We start from the raw sequence: 20055 nt of genomic DNA on the forward strand, positions 1-20055 counted from the left end.
CAGAGTCTTGGCAGGGAGCTTTCGCCTTTGGGAAGATTCTTCCGTAACCGATATCGACGCGGCATTCCTCGAGCGGAAGATAAACACGATAAAGCAGACCACCACGCGAGACTTTTCAGATAGATAGCGCGTTCGTTGTACTTCAACAGTACGGTGGATTCATTTGCTAACTAGAGCCAAATATTGAACAAACCCGTGCCCTTCTTTGCCACGCATGTCATCGATTCCGATGGGTTATTGTAATTGCGAAATCGTTCATTTTGAGGCTACAAGAAGATTTATCGATAAAGTATGCTAATGGCTTCTCGGGCATCAATTTCCTTAACCATGTTTTTCGGAGCATATTTTTTTTTGTTGGGAAAAAAATGTTATCAAAAATGTAGAATTGTTTACCCTAGGGTGTGGTTCCGTCCTCCAGCAAGTCCTTGTTCATCATGCTCCGTTCGTGTTGCTTCCTGTTTCGCCAATCCCTAGATCGGCCAATAAATTCCCTTGTAAAAATAAATAAAGCATTAGCCCCACCGCCTCCATTCAGCGGTTCCAATAAAAATTCCTGTATTTTATGTACAAATTTGCAGCTCAGTCTGCGTAGCGATGACTTATGTACAAATATCTTTTCACAAAACTCCCAGCCTTTTCGTTCCCATTAATTATGCTGTAAATATTGGAACATCATTTTGTAATGTTTACGAATACAAAAACCTTCCTCTGCTTTTCCTTTTTCGTGTCTCTTCTTCCGTGTCTGTATCGATTTAATTCTCGATTTCAAATTCGCTACAAAATATCCGCTTTCAACTACCGCTACTTCTCGTGTTCGATGCAACATATTTCCCATCAATCGGTATAAAGGTGCCTTCATGTACATGTGCGTTTTAGTGTGCGTCTTTGTGAGAGTGTTCCTTTCCCTAATTTACCGGCCGAACTTCATCTGGGTGCATCCTCCCAGGGCTGGTGCCGTGGTTTCAGGGAAACATGGGATTGTAGTTTAAAACAAAACATTAACGTAATACACGCACACACAAAGGGTTTTTTATTGGTTTTAAGCACTTTAATTTTCTTTCGTTTTGTTTGATTTTTTTATTTTCTTTCCCTTCTTTGATTCGGGTTGGAAGAGAACGATTTACCTCCCAAAGAGGGAGACCGTGCGTGTTTTGTTCGTGTGCGCTTCATGTTTTAAGTCTTGTCAAAGCTATTCCGATTCCACCACGAACAACATCCTACACAAGTACCCAGGAATCGTGATAGTTTTACGACACAAACCAGGATAATGAGCTAGCCCTTCACTCAGATCGTTAATTCATTCTTCTTCCTTGCCCTTAACTATTCATCGGCTCCGGTGGAAATTCGGCAGGAGTACAAGGAATTCATCGATGCCGAAGGATTGATGCCACTCCCCACGTCCGACTTCCATACGACCGTCTGTCTGGAGATGCGCATGCTGAAGAACAGCATGAACAACAACTGCATCGCGCCACCGAACGCGCTCGGTCCGAGCACGATCTCCTACCCGTATCCTTACATGGACACCCCGATCAAGCATCCTACGAACCTCGGCAGCGGTACGAATGGAGCAAACGGAGTCAGCAACACGTTCAACGGGGGCAGCGCGAGTAGTACTAACAACGGGGGCGCCGGGCCCGTTCCTGGCGGCACCTTCGTCAACAGTAACAGCAACAACGGTGATCTTGCTAGCGTCGACAGCTCCGACACGTACGCTAGCTGTCAAACGCATCCATTCCTGTCGCAGGCCGACCTAACGTCGGACATTGTAGATATGTCGTTCGATTTAGATACGTTAGATACGAACAATTTGTACATAAACCCGCTAGAAAAAGACTCGCAGCAAAAGCAACAGCCGCAGCAGCAACAGTTGCTGTTGCTTCAGCAGCGCCCCCTGGCGGCCGGTGGAGATCGGGGGCCGCGATCGCAGGTGAAGAAGAGTGCTTCCGGAGACACGGCGCTGCGAAGTTTAGGCGCGAGCCCAATGGATGACGAGTACCGCCAGTTCCAGCTACCGTTCGATGCGGCGGATCGTGGCAGCCACGTCAGCCTGAACGAAACGCCCGTACCGAAGCATCGCAAGACCCGCTTCCAGCAGAGTTCAGCTTCCGCGACGGCGGCTCTGGCGATGGCGGCCGCGGCACGTCCGAAAACGCGCTTCGAAAACCTCAAGTCATCGATCGAAAGCCTCGAGGACGCGGGCGCTTCCGGTACGGCCAGCAGTGCCAGCGCCTCCGGTAGCAAGAAATCGCGCCGATCTTCCTTCATGCCAGCCAAAAGCCTCGCGTCGGCCACGAAGCTGATCAATCAGCACCTGTTTGGCATTCCGAATCCGGCACCGAAAGGTAAGCGAATTTTCCGAGAGATACAATCCTGCCGAGCGCCCGTTCCACACTCTGTTACTACCGTTGCTACCTTCCGTGCGCCAGTTACACTTGACTTTGTCTAACACCCTCCAAAATGCTTCTATCCGACTACGCCCAACAATTTTACACGAATCTAACACGAACAATCTCACACGTACGCAATCGCAAGGAAAGATCATTCTACATGGAATTGCTTTTAAACATACGACAGCTTTAATGCATCTTAAAGAAACGGATTCTTCATTCGAGTTCTTCCGCCAAGATCATTCTGCGATTGTTGACGGAAACACTAAACGCTTACAAGAACTCACAACAACACACACTACTATCGATGTTACTTCATATTATGTGTTTCATGTCCTGTTTTTTACGTTATTACCAAAATTACGCCATTTGCTTAGAGTTTCGGTACAGCTACATCTAACGGAGAGCGTTTTTCAACGTTACTCCACCTCGTTATTGTTGGAGTTGGTGTAGTTTTGTCTCTCGGGTTTACAACCGGGAGACGTTTGATCGTTCATTAGTTGTTCCCGTTGTTAATGTTCGCTTCTGTTGTGAATCCAAACGCTTCACGTGTTCATATCCGGCTTTGTATTCGAATGTTAGCTCTTCGTCCTTCCGTGGAAATAACCTGATGCGATCACGGTGAAGTATTAGCTAGTACTTTTTTTTTAAAGACATACTAATCTGAAATGATCAATTATGAACGTTAACGTTTATGAAAGATAAATTGTAAGCTTATCTGGTGTACGAATCTCTAATTAAAACTTTTTTGTTTCACAATATTACTTTTACATTTGTTTTCTCGAAAACATTGCAAACACGATTAATTTCTTCGCTATGATTTAAATTTCGCAGTGCGCGATTCATTCTTATTGAATATTGTTTCATCCTACGTATTCCAATCAAACATGAACAAATTGAGCAAAACAAACAAAACGAATCCCAAAAGAACCGCTCACAGCCAAACTAAACACATTCGTATGGTAAACGAGCCACTCAACACGACTCCCGTGAATGTAACCGAATAACAAATTCGGTTTCCACCATTAAACGCTCCCAACGAAACGCAAAATCCGAAAGAAAAAAATAATACAACCCAACCTCATTTCGGCCTCGTCAGATAGAAACGCTGATACTAAATTGTCCTCCATATCCGTAGATTCGCTAGAAACGTCACCTCAATTAGAAACACATCGAAGATCGAAATCGATCCTTAAAAACAAATCCGAGGCGTCTCGTCTTTTGTCCGATCCGGAAAGCGAACGGCTCCTGGCGGACAATATGTCCGGCTCCGGGATCTCGGATAACGGTGCCAACATGGTAAATTTGTATTTTGACTCTATTTGTTTTGAATGAAACCTTCGTTTTCTTTTCGTTTCTGGTTTGAATACTATTAAGGTTCTTTGTTTTTTTTTAATTGTTATAATTCGTTTTTTTAGTTCTAAGCCTGTTTACTATTCATAAGTCTATCGTTATCAATCCGTTAATAGATTTTTATAACAATAGATTCCTCCCGCTTTAATGTATCTTTCTATCTTTATCGCCGTCCTACACTGTATGTCTCTATCTCTCCGTTCATCTCAAGTGAGGAAGCAGTTTTTTTTTGTCACGATAAAATCTCTTTTGCCCAAAGGTTAGCTTTCTATTTTCACAGCCACGAACTTAAATGCTGTTTTGTTTTCGGCGCAATATTGTACAAATCTATATGCAGTTTTTGCTTTGCCTTTTATAAGCAATATTTAGATACAAACAAAAGGGGAAAGAAAGCCCACATTTTGAGGGCGTAACTCGAGGTTTTTGTAGAATAAATGAATTTTGTAAATAATGATACCCGTATGCTTTATATAAAATTTACGAGCCTCATAACCGACAGGAGCCAGCCTTGTAAGTATCCAGTGCTCGCGCCTACCAAATACCCCCCCATTGAGACTCTGAGAGATAGCTCCCACTAAGGACCCCTGAACTATCGCTACTATCGCCATTTGGAACCCTTTCCTGTTTGAACACCCTGACCGTATCCCCGTTTGTTGCTGTGTACGTTTGTTCGTTAATTACCCCGTTTAGCCGTTTAGTGTTCGTTAGCAAATGTCGAAACGATTGAGCAAGGCTCAACCCCCGCTTGAGTTGCGCTAGAACTGCTAGACGTTTGCTCGATAGTGGCCGCGTGCTCGTTTTGCGCATCCGAGAGCCGCACATCCTGCTCGCAGCGAGTTCTACGATCCCGGCTAATCTGAGCTATTGTCCACCCCCAGGGGAGCGACTCAAATACTGATTACTCCGGAAGTACGATGATCGCGACCTCCATCACACCACTGGTGCAGCGGCACCGGCTCACGCACCAGCGCTCAACACCGGCCTCGTTGGGGGCCACAGCCAAACCGCTGGCAGCTAGCAAATTTTCGCAACCCCGCTACTCGCAGGAGGAGGTCGCTCGTCAGAGCAAACCTCAGCTGACGCGTGGTGTCGGCATCGGCACGTACGTCGACCATCTGACCGGTGATCGGCGTTTGGACACCGGCACCAGGGAAAGTAGCACAGGTGAGACAAGAGCCTGGGTTTGGTGCGCCTTTTCACGTTTGCTAATAACCTTCGTTTACGCGCAGAGTCGGAAACAGCGTTCTCAACATATCTTGCCGCTAGTAACAGCAATAGTAATAAGGACAAGGCGTCGTTTGCCGGCAGCAGCTTGACGTCGAGCGACGAAAGCAAAACCACCACCAGCAGGGGCAACTCGGTTGAAAACCACGGTGGCAGCAGCGGATATGGGGCGTCCTCTTCGTAGCAGGTAAGCCACCCCCACATGTTGTAAAATTAGAAAGACAAGCTATCATTTGATGCGATTTTCATATGCCCCTTAGGAAAAGCCGTCGGTTGGTGACGAAACAACAATCTAAGCACGTTGCGAACTACCCAATGCACCCCGGGTGAAGAATGTGAAGGTCGAATCGAAGGTCCAAAGTACTCAGCATGTTGAAGCAGTGCATCGTACATCTCCACGGGAGAAATTCACGAGAACAAAGGACACCGTTCGTTGGATCGCTGCATTACGACATTCGTCAACTGGCCATTATGCGCACCTCACGGCGTTACAGCCATTATGCGTTCTAACAAGGACGAGCGACGAGAGTCACCTACGCCGACGTAACCATTACAGTGAACCGCTGCATTAGCGGAACAAAAAAAACCTAATATCACGGCCAGCAGATAGGCGCAGTGCGCATAAGGTCGCGATCGTGGCTGTGGCAAGGAGAAACAGAAACAAACAGAAACAACAACAAAAAATGAAAAGCAAATACTGCCCTCCATCCGCGAACTCTAGAAGTGTTTGGCGTATCCTAGACGTAAGGCGTATAGTGGCGGCACTAGTGGCTAGGTTAAGTAATAATTGGGAGCACGCCGGTGAGCGCACCCGTGAGCCAATGGTTGGTGCGTGCAAGCCGAAGGAAATAGCTAGCAGCTCCAACGAAGCTGAAATTCGTATGTGTACTAGTGTTAAAAGTTAGCAGTAGCATAGTAGCGATCTTATTAGCAACACCTGTGACAACTCGGAGCTGTATAAGAAACCAAAGAGAAACTACGTCTGTACATAGTACACCACCACGTGCTAGAGAAGCAAATGCAAATAACGAACAAAACGAAAAAAAAGGAACAGAAACATGAACAAGAAAAAACGTTACCTACACTGTAACCCAATGCACTGAATGTTTACTCGATTCTATTTTTACTGATTTAAAATGCAAAGGCTTTTAAAATGTAGGAATTGACGTTGTTGAACAAGAAAGAGAGAGACAGAGAGAGAGAAAGAGAGAGAGAGAGAGAGATTGGGAGTGAGAAAGAGCATAACAATGTCTTAGCAGCAACGTGAATAGAGCGATGAAAAATCATTTAATATTAAGGTGCTTAACTTTTAAGCTGAAACACAACGCTCGCGCATACACATGAACAGCAGACACACGAACACTCACCCACACACACACAGGATGGCCAACACTCCGAGCGGTGGAATCGGTGCATATGAGCCTCAGCAGTCCTGCCAATGCAAAAACAAATTCAGTTTCGACACAATTGCACAAATAAAGCTTCCCGCCGCAAAGCCATTCGATGTGGGAAAAGCTTCCCTTATGGTAACATTTTAAAGGTAAAAGCCAAAAAAAAGCTAGCGAGCACCACCGCCACCGTGGGGTTAGACTACAGGAGACTACGAACATGATACAATCTACAACAAGATCGCGTGATCGACCAGTTCCATCCAGAGCATTTTCTCCTCCACCTAACTATCCTCTTTCTAGGCTGACAGACGAGGTAAGCATTTTACCGCGTTTGGCGCACTCTCTTTTGAGTGTTTTGTTTCCGTTGCCACTTTCAGGACAGCAAGAGCGATAGCTATTTTCATAAATACTGTATGTCCTGACTTTAGAGGCGGATGATGATTTTTTTTTTCTGCTAGTATCATCGCAAAGTGTTAGCTCCGCTGTTGATGTTGTTAGTCCTGTTTTAAACTTTTCTGAATATTCCAATGCTTCTGCCTATTCGGAGGCATCCTTACAGTACGAGTGAAACTAACAATCGATACACTTTAGGCTAACCTCAACCGTATACTAACTCTCGGAGCGTGCGATGTTTTCGATTACACAGACAATCAATTTATTCGTTTTGTGGATTGGAAAAATAAATAAGACGAATTGTTTGATTCGCGTTTTTCCAGTTTTTCGACGAAAGGGTCACACCCAAAAAAAAGTTAAACGGCATGTGGTGGAATCCCACAGCCAGTTGTACATTGGAGGCGCATTTTATCCTCCTACACATTTATCCTATCCTGCTATGCAAGTTTCGTTTCAATAAAATAGGTGAAGAAAAAGTTATAATAGAAACACGTAAATAACTCAAAACCAACTAAAAATCTCTAATGTCCAGCTGGCTCACGTATGCATCCTCCCGAGCTAGGTGGGAAAGCAAAATATATGCTTACGAGCCCCGAATTCTACCGTTTAACCGAAAGCAATACAACCTTACCGCCAATTTATACAGCTAATTTCACAACACCCGGATGGAAAGAACAGTAGCACCACAAGTAAAAAAAAACGTAAACGTAAAATTCACAAAATAAATACTGTTTGCATAATGATTCCCTTTTCTCCACACATTTTGATAGGGAGGCCAGTTAACAGTAATTCAGAGTACCAAGCAAACACACTTTTCCTCGTATCAATATCTCAAAATAGCTAGTGATCAGACAAAGTCGCTTTGCTATGAAAGGGTTAAGCGCCATTGTGCTTGATTTCTTTGCCACCCCTTTTTTATAAATTCATTGGCAAGTACGCCAACGAGCACGTGATCAATGTTCGTACGCAAAACTTATCGTGTAAGAGATGTGCGTAAGAACCAATCCACGATCTACGCAGAACCGTGACGATCGATAGACAGAGCAACAAATCATGGAACTAATATGATAAACGCCAGTGGACGCTAGTGGAGTACATAAAAATAATCGTGAATTTATAGTCAAAAATCATACCACATTTATCTAATGCTCCAAAGCAACATGCTGCAATATGCTCGCCTACATTAGCACTAACCGATCACATAAGAAACGTCACGTAATCAAAATCGCAAAAAATCACATCGAAAACAAGGAAAAATTATTCACACGTACATACACCCACAAACACTTATGCAATCAAACAAAAAATCGAGAGACGTGACAAAAAGTAACGGCTGTTAGTGAAGGCAGGAAATAAAACGCGTTAGACTCGAGTGAAATATATTGATGGGCTATGTTGAACGCATTATTAGTACACGGTCTCATCTGCACAAAACGGACATAAAACAGCCACACAAAACGTAATTATTATACATAAATATATAAAAGGATGGCTTATATCTGTGATTTAAATAAAAAAAACACACACATACACAAGGAAATAACTATAAATTAAAAAAAAAGTTGAATGAGAAAATCAGCAAAAGGGAAAGGGAAGCAAAGGACACTCTTGGCAGAATAATTCATTCTAGTATAACAAAGCGAACGCAGAAGGGTGTATAGTAATTCGAAAAATATGCAAAACAAACTAGCAAATGAAATTAAATCAACGGACAGTTGGTACGAATGAAAAAGTGACAGAGAAATAGGTGAATTGCAAAAATGAAAGCACAAGGTTTAGAGAGCGATAGACAGAAAGAGAGGGAGAGACAGAGAGAGAGAGAAAGAGAGAGAAAGGAAGTTTATGGTAAAATAGAGAACGTGAAAGATTATTAGAAAGTTTATGAAGGTAAGTAGAGGCAGACGTACTACGTTAACATTGAATTATAAAAGAAAATTGAAATGTGCTTTTTAAATATTTTCTATATGAAGACATTACATTATATAGATATATACATATATACAATTACCGAAGCGACAAAGGAGCAACCCAAAAAACAAACGATACACTCACAAAAACATACAACAATTATGCTAAATAACACACCTGCAGCACAAATTGTAAAGGCATTGAAAATGGAAGAAAAAAGGGAAATAAATCATAAAACGTATGAAGCTTAACAAAAACAGAAGAAAAAACAGTTGACAAAGTCGAACCAACGGCAAAAAAGGATATATGAAATGAAGCTAATATTCTATGTAAAGAAATCAAGGCGAACCAAAACACCGGCGGAAAGGGATGTTTAGCGAAATGAGACAAGAAAAGCAGTGTTAGACACGCAGATAAATAGCAACCGTGTTACATTAAATTATACTCTTATACATACGTATAGATATGTATACATAGAAATATATATATATTACATAAGATCGTGTACAATGGTAAGTCTATATCGTTACGATTAGAGTTTAGAGTCATGAACAAGAACTCATTCAGAGCCAGGAGCGCTGTGGCCACAGATACACTCGAAGTCATTCAATAGACAACCCTACCAGAAACGCTAGGAAGCCTGGGATTCTTACATACAATACTACTCCTACCGCTATTACTATTACATTTTTCAACTAAAACTGCAATAGAACCTGTTGAGCCGTGAGATCCTTATTCATAGGGCACTGGAGTACCGATGCAACATCCATGGCATGCTTCGAGCACCTAGCACCAGGCAAACAGCGTCAATGTAACGTTTACGATTTCCAATCCAGCATAGCTAAGCATCTCACACGCATCTATCAACGTAGGCTATTGCATTATGATCCCAAACCGTCTCGTTCATCACGTCTAATGGAGACGCCCAGTTGTATTTCCGGCTGCCGAGCAACTTGCGATGAATTTAGCGTTGACTTCTCTTACTAGTCCTGTCTAGTCAATTTTATGAAGCTGCAGAAGCAAGTGATGTTATTTGTTGTATGTTGTATTCAGTTGTCTTCTTTTGGTTCGTCGGAATCTGTACCCTACGCTTAGGTCTGTTTGATCATAATGTTGCTTAGTTGTTAGCATTTATATGTTGTTTACTTTACACTTCAACTCAATAAAGCATATTAATTTTTACGAACTTAGTAACCGAGCTTTATTTTAATACGAACGAATGAAACGTGTTTTTGGTTTTTTCATTTATTTTTTATCTGCCACTTTTTTAAGGTTTATGAATAGTTTTTTACTTCGGTACGTTTAGTGATTCGATGTTTCGATTTCCATTACAATAAATTTCATCCCTCATTCAAAAAACCCTACGACTCTCTCACTACATTCAAAACTCTTCTACGACAAACAAACTATTTACACTAAAGTAAGCGAGTAAACTTGACGAGTACGCAACTGAGTAAATTAAAATCAAACGAGCGCGGTTTAGTAATGTCCTAATTTTTGAACGTGCGAATCTTACATATAGCACGTAATCTGCAATAACATTGGTAGAACTATTCTCGGAAAGGTTAACTACAAAATCGTTCAACAATGAAAGATTATAAGGAATATACAAAATGAACAAGCTATATCAAAATTCAGATGTTTGGAGTAAAAAGAGAAAGTTTAGTGTTAAGGAGTCCAACAGAGCAAGTTAAAGTTAAATTTAACTAAAATGTACGTTTAGGCAAATATATTTTTCAGCTCACGCGAGTGCAACATTGTACATTCAGATACACATTTCTTAAGCCCCAACAATTCATGGAAGTGGTAGAGCAAGGACAAGCCGCAGCAATTCCTAACACGAGATTAGATCCAATGCAAACTGTAATGGAGAATGCGCATCCATGGCATGCATCGATAGATGCACGGAGGAGATTCACCGCAAACGCAAATGGCCATCGCGCTCAATGCCAGAGAATAACAGATCTTATCAGGGGGTGATTAGAAATCATGCAGAACAAATCAAAAATCCAGTTAAAGATAAATCCAACCTTTTCGAACGGTCAATGAAGAAAAGAACAAAATGCAAACAATATTTGAAACAGCTGATCAAAATGAAAACGAGCACAAATTGGAGAAAAAAAAACAAAAATGTACAAAATGGTGAACACAACCTGTGGATGGCTTGAAACTAAACCTGTTCGTTTAAAGCATACGCCTGAAGTTGAAGATGCAATCATCAACTCATAAACTCCTGTTTACTCGACAGTTACGTTTTAATTTATGTTCTGTTTCGTGCTTTCCAAGCTACTGTTATGGTATGGGTTGTGTTTTTTTAAACCATTACCTTTGTCCAATCGACCAGATAAACCCCCAATCAGTTTATCAGTTTAGCTCATTGTCAACCGCCAAAAGTCCCTGCAAAGCGTTATACTTAGCTGATCGAACAAAGATAACATCCTATCAAGAATTGTTGCCGACGCCATGAAGAGTCGTGTAGGCAAAAGTAAAAGCAGAGAGTAACTCGGTAAAAATAAGTAAAACAAAGAATACATTTATGTACTGTTCGTCCTACAAACGCGCGATAGTCGACGGTTTTTACGATCCACGTTAACGATATTACGGTATGGAACGAAATTTCTAGCTTACAGATCTTCAGACTCACACATTTTCACGCACTTACTTACTTGTTACGGCAAATAATGTATTCAGCAAACATTCTTTCAAATACATCAAATTAGAGCGAACAAGATAAAGCACACATTCAGATCTGACCCCAAAAAAGCCAACACCATGCTTATGATAACTACATCAAAAAAAATGGAAATTTTGTCAAAATATTACCAAAACGGAGAAAATCAATTCTAAAACGCAAACGAACGTTCACATGCTAGAAAAACGTACCAGGCATATATATGTATCGAAATGAAAACGATGTAGAATATTAAATGGTATTTCGTTACTTGTTTCGCATCGTTTCAAAAAATCACGTTTTTATTCATACGTAAATTCACAAGGAAGCGAGTTATGAAGCGATTCCACTTTTTCATTTGTCCAACCGAGGTAACAGATAGACAAATGGTAAAGTAAACCACAAACCCGATTGCGTAGACAGGAAGATAAATAGACGGAAATCAGGCATTGGTGGAGGAAAAACAATTCGTTACGCCTATATAACCAAGCAATCGATAGAGAGCAACCAAACCTGCTAATGAAGAAAAGATGTTTGAGAAAACACACGCAAATCGGGAAAAGACGATATAAGACGATGAAAACATTGCAAACGAAGCGGTAAACAATAAAAGTAAAGAATTAATAAAACGAGCAACTTCATTGCTAAACGTGCAGTGTGTTTATGAGCTCCGAATATGATTTAAATCGTTTGGTTAAATCACCTATCTTGAACGTGAGGAAAATATTTGAATTTGGAGTGAAATTTCGCAAAATCACGGATTTTTTTCTTCGAATACAAAACTTATTTTCCTGATTGAAATTTAAAAAATTTCATATCGGAGCAGTTGTCTCCTGTTGCTTGTGTAAAAAAAACTCGTAAAATCAATGATTTTCAGCTATGCTCACCTGTTACTATTGAGAAAAGTCTCGATGAGGTGGTTTTTGACGAAAGCATGCTGAAATCTAAACTTGTTTTCATCATTCGATTTGAATAAATACTACCACTCTACAGAACTTATGTTGGTATTCAACACCATCAATTTGCTACATATTTAAAACAATTTGTGGAACTTTTTTCCTAGTAATTATAATAGACCCTCATTCTTGATAACATTAAATAGTGTTCCATTGGTTTTAGTTGCAAGTTTAGTTATCATTCTTTAGCTAAAGCATGGCTTTCCGAGTTTCATCGGTGTAAGCTGGCAGTGGCTTGAAACTAAAAAGACAACTCATCTTAATAAGTCCCAACAGGATACCTATGTTTTGTATTAGTAAATCTCAAATACTGTAACCTATATTAAATATCATTTATTTATGTGCTTATTGATTGAATGTATTGAGATTTGAATAATTGTTTTTGGACCGAAAGGCATTTCCTCCCAACAGTCGCTGTGAGCCTTATCCCGGGCTGACTCGGTTAAATTTTCTAGTGGATCTATGTCTTGTGACGTTGGTAAGTTTCGGTACATTTTGTGTGAGGAAGATGGGTGTTGTTAATCCAATTTATGTTCTTATATTGAAATTAAATTAAAGCTTCAAATTACTTTGGTGCAACGTCAATTTGCTTAAGCATTTAAATGTAATACGTCAATTTAAAACCATCACACTGTCAGAATCCTGGCATTTGTCAAAAGCTGTGTGCCTATGCGTGCCCGCGCAATTGTTTTGGAGGGAATTGAGAAAAACGAATTAATTTAGTGTTTGAAATAAATTTCATCGATTAATAGTGGTTTTCTACAAATGTGAGCCCAAATTACATTGGGAAAAGATATTAAATCAGGTACGTACAAGAATATAACGTGGTTGAACACCACGTTGCTAAATGAGTCGAAGCTTGATCAATGTTGTTTATCCATTTTAGCTATTTGGCAAAATGTGATAACTCGGTTGTAATAGTATTTATATCGGTTTATAGTCGGTTCTTCCAGTAGTCCTCTCATAATATAACCCAGCAGTTGGCATATCTTGTAGTACTACTATACAAATCAGGTACTAGGTTAGGCCTGCGGAAGCTTGAATCCGTACCGGTCTTGCAAGCGTCTCGCTGTCTTTAAATGAATATTTTCCTATGCAAATTACTCTAATAGTAAAAAAAGAAGTAATTAGTGCGTAGGAAATATGAAACGAAAAGAATAGTGTGCCTTTGTTTGCGTTCCTTGCCAATCCATGCCTTTTTTTCTATTCTGGAAACATTCAATACCGATAGCTGAAAAGAAGAAGAAGCAAGTACTGATTTTTGTTTTTTATTTTGAATGCCATTCTAGCACCCGGTTTATTGTGATTCATTGCAAAGACGATATTTTTACAAACTGCAGTGGCGAGTCACGCTGCGAACAATAATCGTGCTCGAGCGTACGGCAAATCAACACTCGGCGAAAAGAACCCGTAAGTGAACGGGGGGATCCAGTGTCACCTTTGTTCTCTGTGTAAGCTGTATTGGGTGAAGAAGAATTCCAAGCATTGTTTGAACCCTCGAGTAGATACAACAGACTCTGACAAACATATTTGCGAACCATGGCAAAGGTGCATATCACCAACGTGGTAGTTTTGGACAATCCCAGCAGCTTCCTTAACCCATTTCAATTTGAGCTGACATTTGAATGCATCGAAGAACTGAAAGAGGATCTCGAGTGGAAGATGATCTACGTCGGTTCGGCCGAATCGGAAGCATTCGATCAAGTGTTAGATACGATATACGTCGGTCCCGTACCGGAAGGTCGGCACATATTCGTCTTCCAGGCGGATCCGCCAAATGTTAGTCGCATCCCAGAGCAGGACGCCGTCGGCGTTACAGTGGTACTGCTAACCTGTTCCTACCGTGGCCAGGAGTTTGTGCGCGTTGGTTACTTCATCAACAATGAGTACGCCGATCCGGAACTGCGTGAAAACCCCCCGCCAAAGCCGCTGTTCCACAAGATGACACGCAACATACTAGCTACGAAGCCGCGCGTAACTCGCTTCAAGATCAACTGGGATGATGCTCCCTCGAACGGAGTGGCAGGCGGTCCGTCGAACGGCATGATGGACGGAGAAGAGGTGCCAGCTGACGAAATGGCCCCGAACGGAGAAAACGACGATCACAGAATGGATGCCGGTTCGGACAGCGGTTCGCAGAATCCTTCCGATTTGGTGCACGACGAAAACAGCATCGCAATGCCTGCCACGGAAATGCCCGAATTTAACGAAAACTCTAACTCGCTGGCGATGGAATGCTGAGCGTGGAAAGACACTCGACAAGAGTGGGGGGGCGTAAAGTAGACGGGATATACACATTAACCACTGGCGGCGGTGTGCATGGAATAATATGTTTCTCCCCAAATCTTTTTAAGCTAAGGTTAACCGTTGTTAGCGTATATAAATATCATATATTTGATTTTTTCGACTGTTTGTTCACCGATCTCCAAATGAATGACGGTGCAAATAAGGGATACGTTCTAAGTTTCTTGCGCAAATTCTTTTTTCATATCAACATGCGATTAGTTTCGTACGTACACACTTTTCTGCCCTTTAGTTTTGCTAATATTTGCTGTCCCAGCTATTACTTCGTTTCTGAAATCGTTGTAACATAGCAACTGTTATAAAAAGCCGCTGCATAGCAGGCTAGGTGCGAATTTCCCTCAGCTCAGCTGACACGTGAGACGAGGAGAAATAGCTCTAAGGGCATTCGAGGTCATGTAAATAAAGAACCAAATTAAAAAAAATCTAGTTAGCCTTTAAATAGCGGCGCTGAAACACACGAAAGTAGAATAAAATAAGAATTTTCTAATACCGAGGCTTATGAAACCATTATTACTTGGTTCGACGGTTAAAATTAATCCGAAAAATTATTGCTGTTGATTGTCTTCTGATAGTCTATCATTGAACCAGAACTTACTAAAGCATCTATGGATTGAAATGAACTCTTCTTCTTTACAGAATTTCGGCCATTCCATCATGAGTCTGATTCTAGTAACCGGGATGCCGGGTATGTCATGATCGCAAACGTCGCTTAATCCATAATACAATAATCAAGCGATTTCTATTAATCTACGATGGTCTGGTTAATTGCAGGAGTTGGTAAAACGACCCTAATGTGCAAGCTTAGCAACGAGTTAAGTAAGCGTAACATTCCCATTTCTGGATTTTACACGGAGGAAGTACGCGACTCCCGCACCGGGGATCGCGTTGGATTCGACATAGTAACCTTCGCTGGTGGTAGAGCGCCATTAGCGCGAACTGGTGTTACCGGAACCCGATCCAACTGCCCCACTGTTGGGCGGTATTCGGTTTGCTTAAGCGAATTCGAACGACTAGCTCTTCCTGCTCTGGAACAACGTGACAAGGGGATTTCTGCAAGTGACGGTGTGCTACTGCTGGACGAGATCGGTCGAATGGAGATGAAATCGAGCGCTTTCGCCACGCGAATGAACGCAATCGTTGAGGAGATTATCGCAAAGAAGGTACGTTTCATTGCTACCGTTCCGCTGAAGTCTTCTGGCATCGACGTAATCGAACGGCTGAAACGCATTCCCGGATGTCAACTGTTTCACGTGAAACCGTCCAACCGAGATCAAATGTACTGCGACGTCGAAAATGCAGCCCTTCTATTGCATTCCCGGCGTTAGGTTCCAGAAAAAAATGTCCAGAGCGCTATTTTCAATTGAACGTGTTTGTTCAAGGTTTAATGTATTTTGCATAAATAAAACAGAGCTTAATTACGTCCCTTGGCTGGTGAAAACTTACAATGGGGAGGGGATGGAAGTACCGAATCGTACTACGGCACCAATCGGACGTGCGTGGCACTTCGCGCTCCTTCTCCTTTCGAATATAGCAAATATCTATCCAATATCTAGTGTCCCGTGGGCCCTTCTGGCGCCTTCTGCTTCACCCGTTCGAAAGCTGCCGTGAATGGGCGGTGTTAGGACTGTTCCCGATGCTGGCACCAGTGCTAGGTGTCGTCGGGCCACTGTCACGGGTCGACCGCTTTCGTATCCGTTTACTCGTTGGCGTGGTGCTGTTTCGCTCCATCTCGGTGAATTTGTCCGCCCGGGCCTGCCAGAAAGCTCTCTGACGTTCGCTTATCTCTTGCTCGTCCACGCCCTGAAAACATTCATTCGGTGGCAAAAGCAAGCTCCAGGTACGGTCGGACGTGTTCAGTTTTGCCACCGACAGCAAGATATCGCGGATCTCATCGGTTGGAAGCTGCGTTATGATTCCCAGCTGATGCCGTTCGAGTTTATCACATTTCGTAAAACGGTAGAGAATGTAGTCGCGCGCCTTGCGCATTTGCTCGGCCAACACACCATTTGTACCGGATACACTGCCATCCAAATAGACGTATTCCGACTGAACGACCCAGTTGCCGCGGATCAACCAACCGACTTGTGGCAGTAGACGTAGCACCTTTTCTGCCGGATTCATCCGATCCGGTAGCAAGTCGAGAATTTGCTGAAAGGTAATCACTTTCGCTGCAAGCAAGTAGAAATATAATTATGATTCGACCGAAAAAAAATATCGTTCGACTTTTGACATACCATCCGTAAGTATGACTTTCAGCTGATCCAGCAAGGGGAGTTGTTTTAGCTTGTGCAAACAGACGACCCTACTGGGGAGCAACGAGTCGATGTTTCTATCTGTCTTCTCCTTGCTTATCAGCATATCCATGTACTCCATCGGCCGAACGTTCAGCGCAGCACTGTCTACTTCCATCCGTCCGCTACCACCTACGCTACTTCCACTGATCAGCTTTTGCCTTTCCAGATTAGCCGTGGCGGACTGTTTCTCATGCCAAAACGCTTCGCACCACGGTTCCTCCGCTTCCATCTTTGATAGATAGTTGAACGATTTTTCCCGCGCTTTGCGCACCTTCTCGTTCTCCGTGCGGGCAAACTTTACCGTCACCTGCGTCAGTTCTTCGTCCTCTGCCCCGACACCGTCGGCGTCCTGTTCCGCCTTTTGCTCAGCCTTGGTGCGCTTGTCCTGCTTGTCGAAGTAGGAAAACATTTGTCGCATCGAAACGATGCCCTTCAGCGGGGTGGCGTGCACTTCGCCATCCTGCATCGCACACACCAGATAGCGGCTTACATCCTCGATCGGTTTCGTGCTCAAGAACGACTGCTTGTCCATGGTTCCGCTGCGGAACGTAAGCTTTTGGCTTTTGTCTCGCTGCTTCCCGTCGGCTGCCAAAGCGAACTGTTCTCCCTTGAACGCATCATAGTTGCTCGACGCCGTATCTAACGCGAAATCGACCTTAATCTGCAGAACATCACGAATGGGAAATTTGATATACACATTGTTCTTCCGGTTGAACCGCACTAGGTCGCTTACCTGTTGATTTATGGGTTTGACGCAACAATTCACAACCCGACCGTCGTCGAAGGATGACGATGAAGATTTAACCGGATACTGCAGCACATACAAGTGTTCCGATAACAACTTCGATAAATGAACAGGAATCTGTGGAGTGGGCCCAGGAAGGAATAATGAAACGTATCTGTTGCCGTTGATCAAGAGGTTAGAGAAGAAAATTACATACCTCTTCCACGATGGGGTCGTCTTCATCTTCCATGATCTTTTCCACTATTGTCTACCACGAGGAAGGCAACCGATCCTACCAATTAACATTAGCAGGGATGCCCAAAGGATGCCTTGCTTCCTCATCAACCGACACTGGATTCACTGCCCGTTGCTACCTTTCCATGGTGAATGCTCTTATTTTGCTAGCGCAGTAGTTGATAAACCGAAAATTTCGATGTTTAATTGGTTTTGTCGCCAAAATGACCAACAAATGCTTCTTCTCAAAACTCGCTCGCTTGCTTTCCGGTGGCAACGTTGACAATTACCTCGCTTGACAGCGATGGCATTTCTTGCTCGAATTTCAAATATCTGCAAATGTTTACTAGCCTGTCAATGATCCGATATCATAGGAGAAAATATGTTGATTATTCATACTCTGAACGTGGTGAAATTTTCAACTAACTTCAGAAGCTGATTCACTGCAAAAAACTCAATCTACCATTGCTGCATTTACACTCACTTTAAGCTTGAAGATGCTTTGTACGTTAGTGCATCTGCTCGAATCGTCTAGCCGGTAAAGTGCATCAACAACTGCATCGTTGTCAGCCAAAGATAAACAAAAACAACGCATTTTAGCAGTGCGCTAAGAATTTACACTTATCGATTTCAAATATTTGAAAATCTAGAAAAAAAAAGTGATACCATTGATTATGATTGAAATAAACAGCGATTGTGTTCTAGCTTAAAAGGAGAAACTTGCCAGATAGCCAGCATTTTGGTAAAAACCGAGAAAATAAATGGAAACCCCTACATCCAGCCGTAAACCATGGAGGAAGAATCTGTACGAAAACGCCGACTACGAGGACAACTATACCGATCCCTCCTTTCTGAAAGACATGCAAACAAATGTGAACCTGAAAACCTACACCCTCATGGAAGCATTCACTGGTGCAACTAGACTGAGCCAACAGATCTCTGTCGTCACAGCTTTTCTGGTCATTTTCCAGCATCTGTACACGGAGCGAATCGGTGCGAATGCCATATTCTTCCAATCTGCTGTCGGCACCATACTTGGGTACTTTATCTACGCGGGAAGGGATGTACAGCTGACAAAATTCGTCGAGGATTCCAAAACAGCGGTTGCGGTAGTGATGTTCGGATTTATCTGTTCCCCACTGTTGCACACACTCACGAACAGCATTAGCACCGATACGATATTTTCGATGACATTTTTCGTGCTGATCCTGCATCTCGTCTTCTTCGATTATGGTATTTCGGCGGCTCTAGTTTCCAAAGCGATATCGCTCAACGCAGCTATTTTCGGTTCCATATGCCTAGCCTCTCGGCTGTCTTCGTCGCTGCATGCTTTCGTACTGCTGGAAGTTGCCGCAGTGTTCTTTGCACTGGGCCCATTTCTCGTACGTAAACTGTACAGCATTGAACTGCTCGTCATTTCCATTGCCGTGTGCAGCTATTTCCTCTATTCCATATCGCACATTATTCTGTACACGTACCTAAGTGCATTGGCATTTGTCAATTTGTTCTGTCCATGGCTTTTTGTTAGACTACAACGATATAAAAACAACATCAACGGGCCATGGGATGAAGCAATCGTCGCAGAAGAATCTGCATCCTGAGAAGAAACGTGCTCCCACCACGCACTCTAGTCAAACCAAATGCAAAGAAAAGCAAAATACATACTGAATAAAACACGAGCATGCGCTTATTTCTTTTATATTTATTATGCCATTGTAATTCAATATGTTCCCCTCCACAGATGCAGCATCATTTTCTATTGGGATATATGTATATTTGTTGTACGTCTTCATGCAAATCTATGTGACAATTAACCGCAAATTCTATTTCATCAAAATGGCGATCCAATGATCGGCCATGAGTTGCAATGACAAAGTAAGCAGATACATAATTCCTGCTCGCATCCTTTCTTATTACCAAAAAATTGTCCTATTTCTGTTCGCAAGATTTGCTGCTTTTGATTTGACTCTTGATGTCGTAATTCAACGTTTCTGTTCCCATTTCCGAGATGTCCGTCAAGCTTGGCCGGGCTTATCATTGCGGCATTTTGATTTCCAATACCTCCACTGCCGCCAGGCAATAATTTCATTGCACAGTGGGATGGAATAGATACGCCTCTGCTAGCAGTTTGCTTCATGGTTTCAGTTTTACCGCCAATATTTGATTCTTTTTTATGATCCTTTCAAACAATGCGCATCATTCAACATGCACAC

The 20055-nt window shown here is 42.5% G+C and overlaps 5 protein-coding genes across 5 annotated transcripts in view; 4 read left to right on the forward strand and 1 right to left on the reverse strand.

Annotated features, from left to right (window-relative positions):
* LOC128726808 (potassium voltage-gated channel protein Shab) overlaps nucleotides 1–6565 on the forward strand; it is a 38851-nt gene extending 32286 nt beyond the window's left edge. Inside the window, exons 8-12 of the mRNA XM_053820636.1 lie at nucleotides 1352–2345; nucleotides 3529–3689; nucleotides 4622–4907; nucleotides 4973–5154; nucleotides 5228–6565. Coding sequence (XP_053676611.1) covers nucleotides 1352–2345; nucleotides 3529–3689; nucleotides 4622–4907; nucleotides 4973–5151 — 1620 coding nt within the window. The 3' untranslated portion in view covers nucleotides 5152–5154; nucleotides 5228–6565. The remainder of the gene's footprint in view (nucleotides 1–1351; nucleotides 2346–3528; nucleotides 3690–4621; nucleotides 4908–4972; nucleotides 5155–5227) is intronic.
* Nucleotides 6566–13825: 7260 nt separating this feature from the next.
* Nucleotides 13826–15109, forward strand: LOC128725509 (histone chaperone asf1). The gene has a single exon (XM_053819261.1). It carries the CDS (start codon nucleotides 13826–13828, stop codon nucleotides 14525–14527), a length of 702 nt encoding a protein of 233 aa, XP_053675236.1. The 3' UTR covers nucleotides 14528–15109.
* Nucleotides 15110–15244: 135 nt separating this feature from the next.
* On the forward strand, nucleotides 15245–15915 carry LOC128724636 (cancer-related nucleoside-triphosphatase). Its single transcript, XM_053818359.1, has 2 exons — nucleotides 15245–15275; nucleotides 15362–15915. Exons 1-2 carry the CDS (start codon nucleotides 15245–15247, stop codon nucleotides 15913–15915), a joined length of 585 nt encoding a protein of 194 aa, XP_053674334.1.
* A 127-nt stretch (nucleotides 15916–16042) lies between these two features.
* Nucleotides 16043–17955, reverse strand: LOC128723260 (DNA-directed RNA polymerase III subunit RPC5). The gene is made up of 4 exons (XM_053816980.1): nucleotides 17826–17955; nucleotides 17618–17746; nucleotides 16825–17545; nucleotides 16043–16758 (listed from the first exon to the last, which is right to left on the reverse strand). Exons 1-4 carry the CDS (start codon nucleotides 17856–17858, stop codon nucleotides 16175–16177), a joined length of 1467 nt encoding a protein of 488 aa, XP_053672955.1. The 5' UTR covers nucleotides 17859–17955; the 3' UTR covers nucleotides 16043–16174.
* Nucleotides 17956–18603: 648 nt separating this feature from the next.
* LOC128723261 (phosphatidylinositol N-acetylglucosaminyltransferase subunit C) lies at nucleotides 18604–19443 on the forward strand. The gene has a single exon (XM_053816981.1). It carries the CDS (start codon nucleotides 18604–18606, stop codon nucleotides 19441–19443), a length of 840 nt encoding a protein of 279 aa, XP_053672956.1.
* Nucleotides 19444–20055: the final 612 nt, after the last annotated feature.

Source organism: Anopheles nili, chromosome 3 (assembly GCF_943737925.1).
Source record: "Anopheles nili chromosome 3, idAnoNiliSN_F5_01, whole genome shotgun sequence".
Lineage (NCBI taxonomy): Eukaryota > Metazoa > Arthropoda > Insecta > Diptera > Culicidae > Anopheles > Anopheles nili.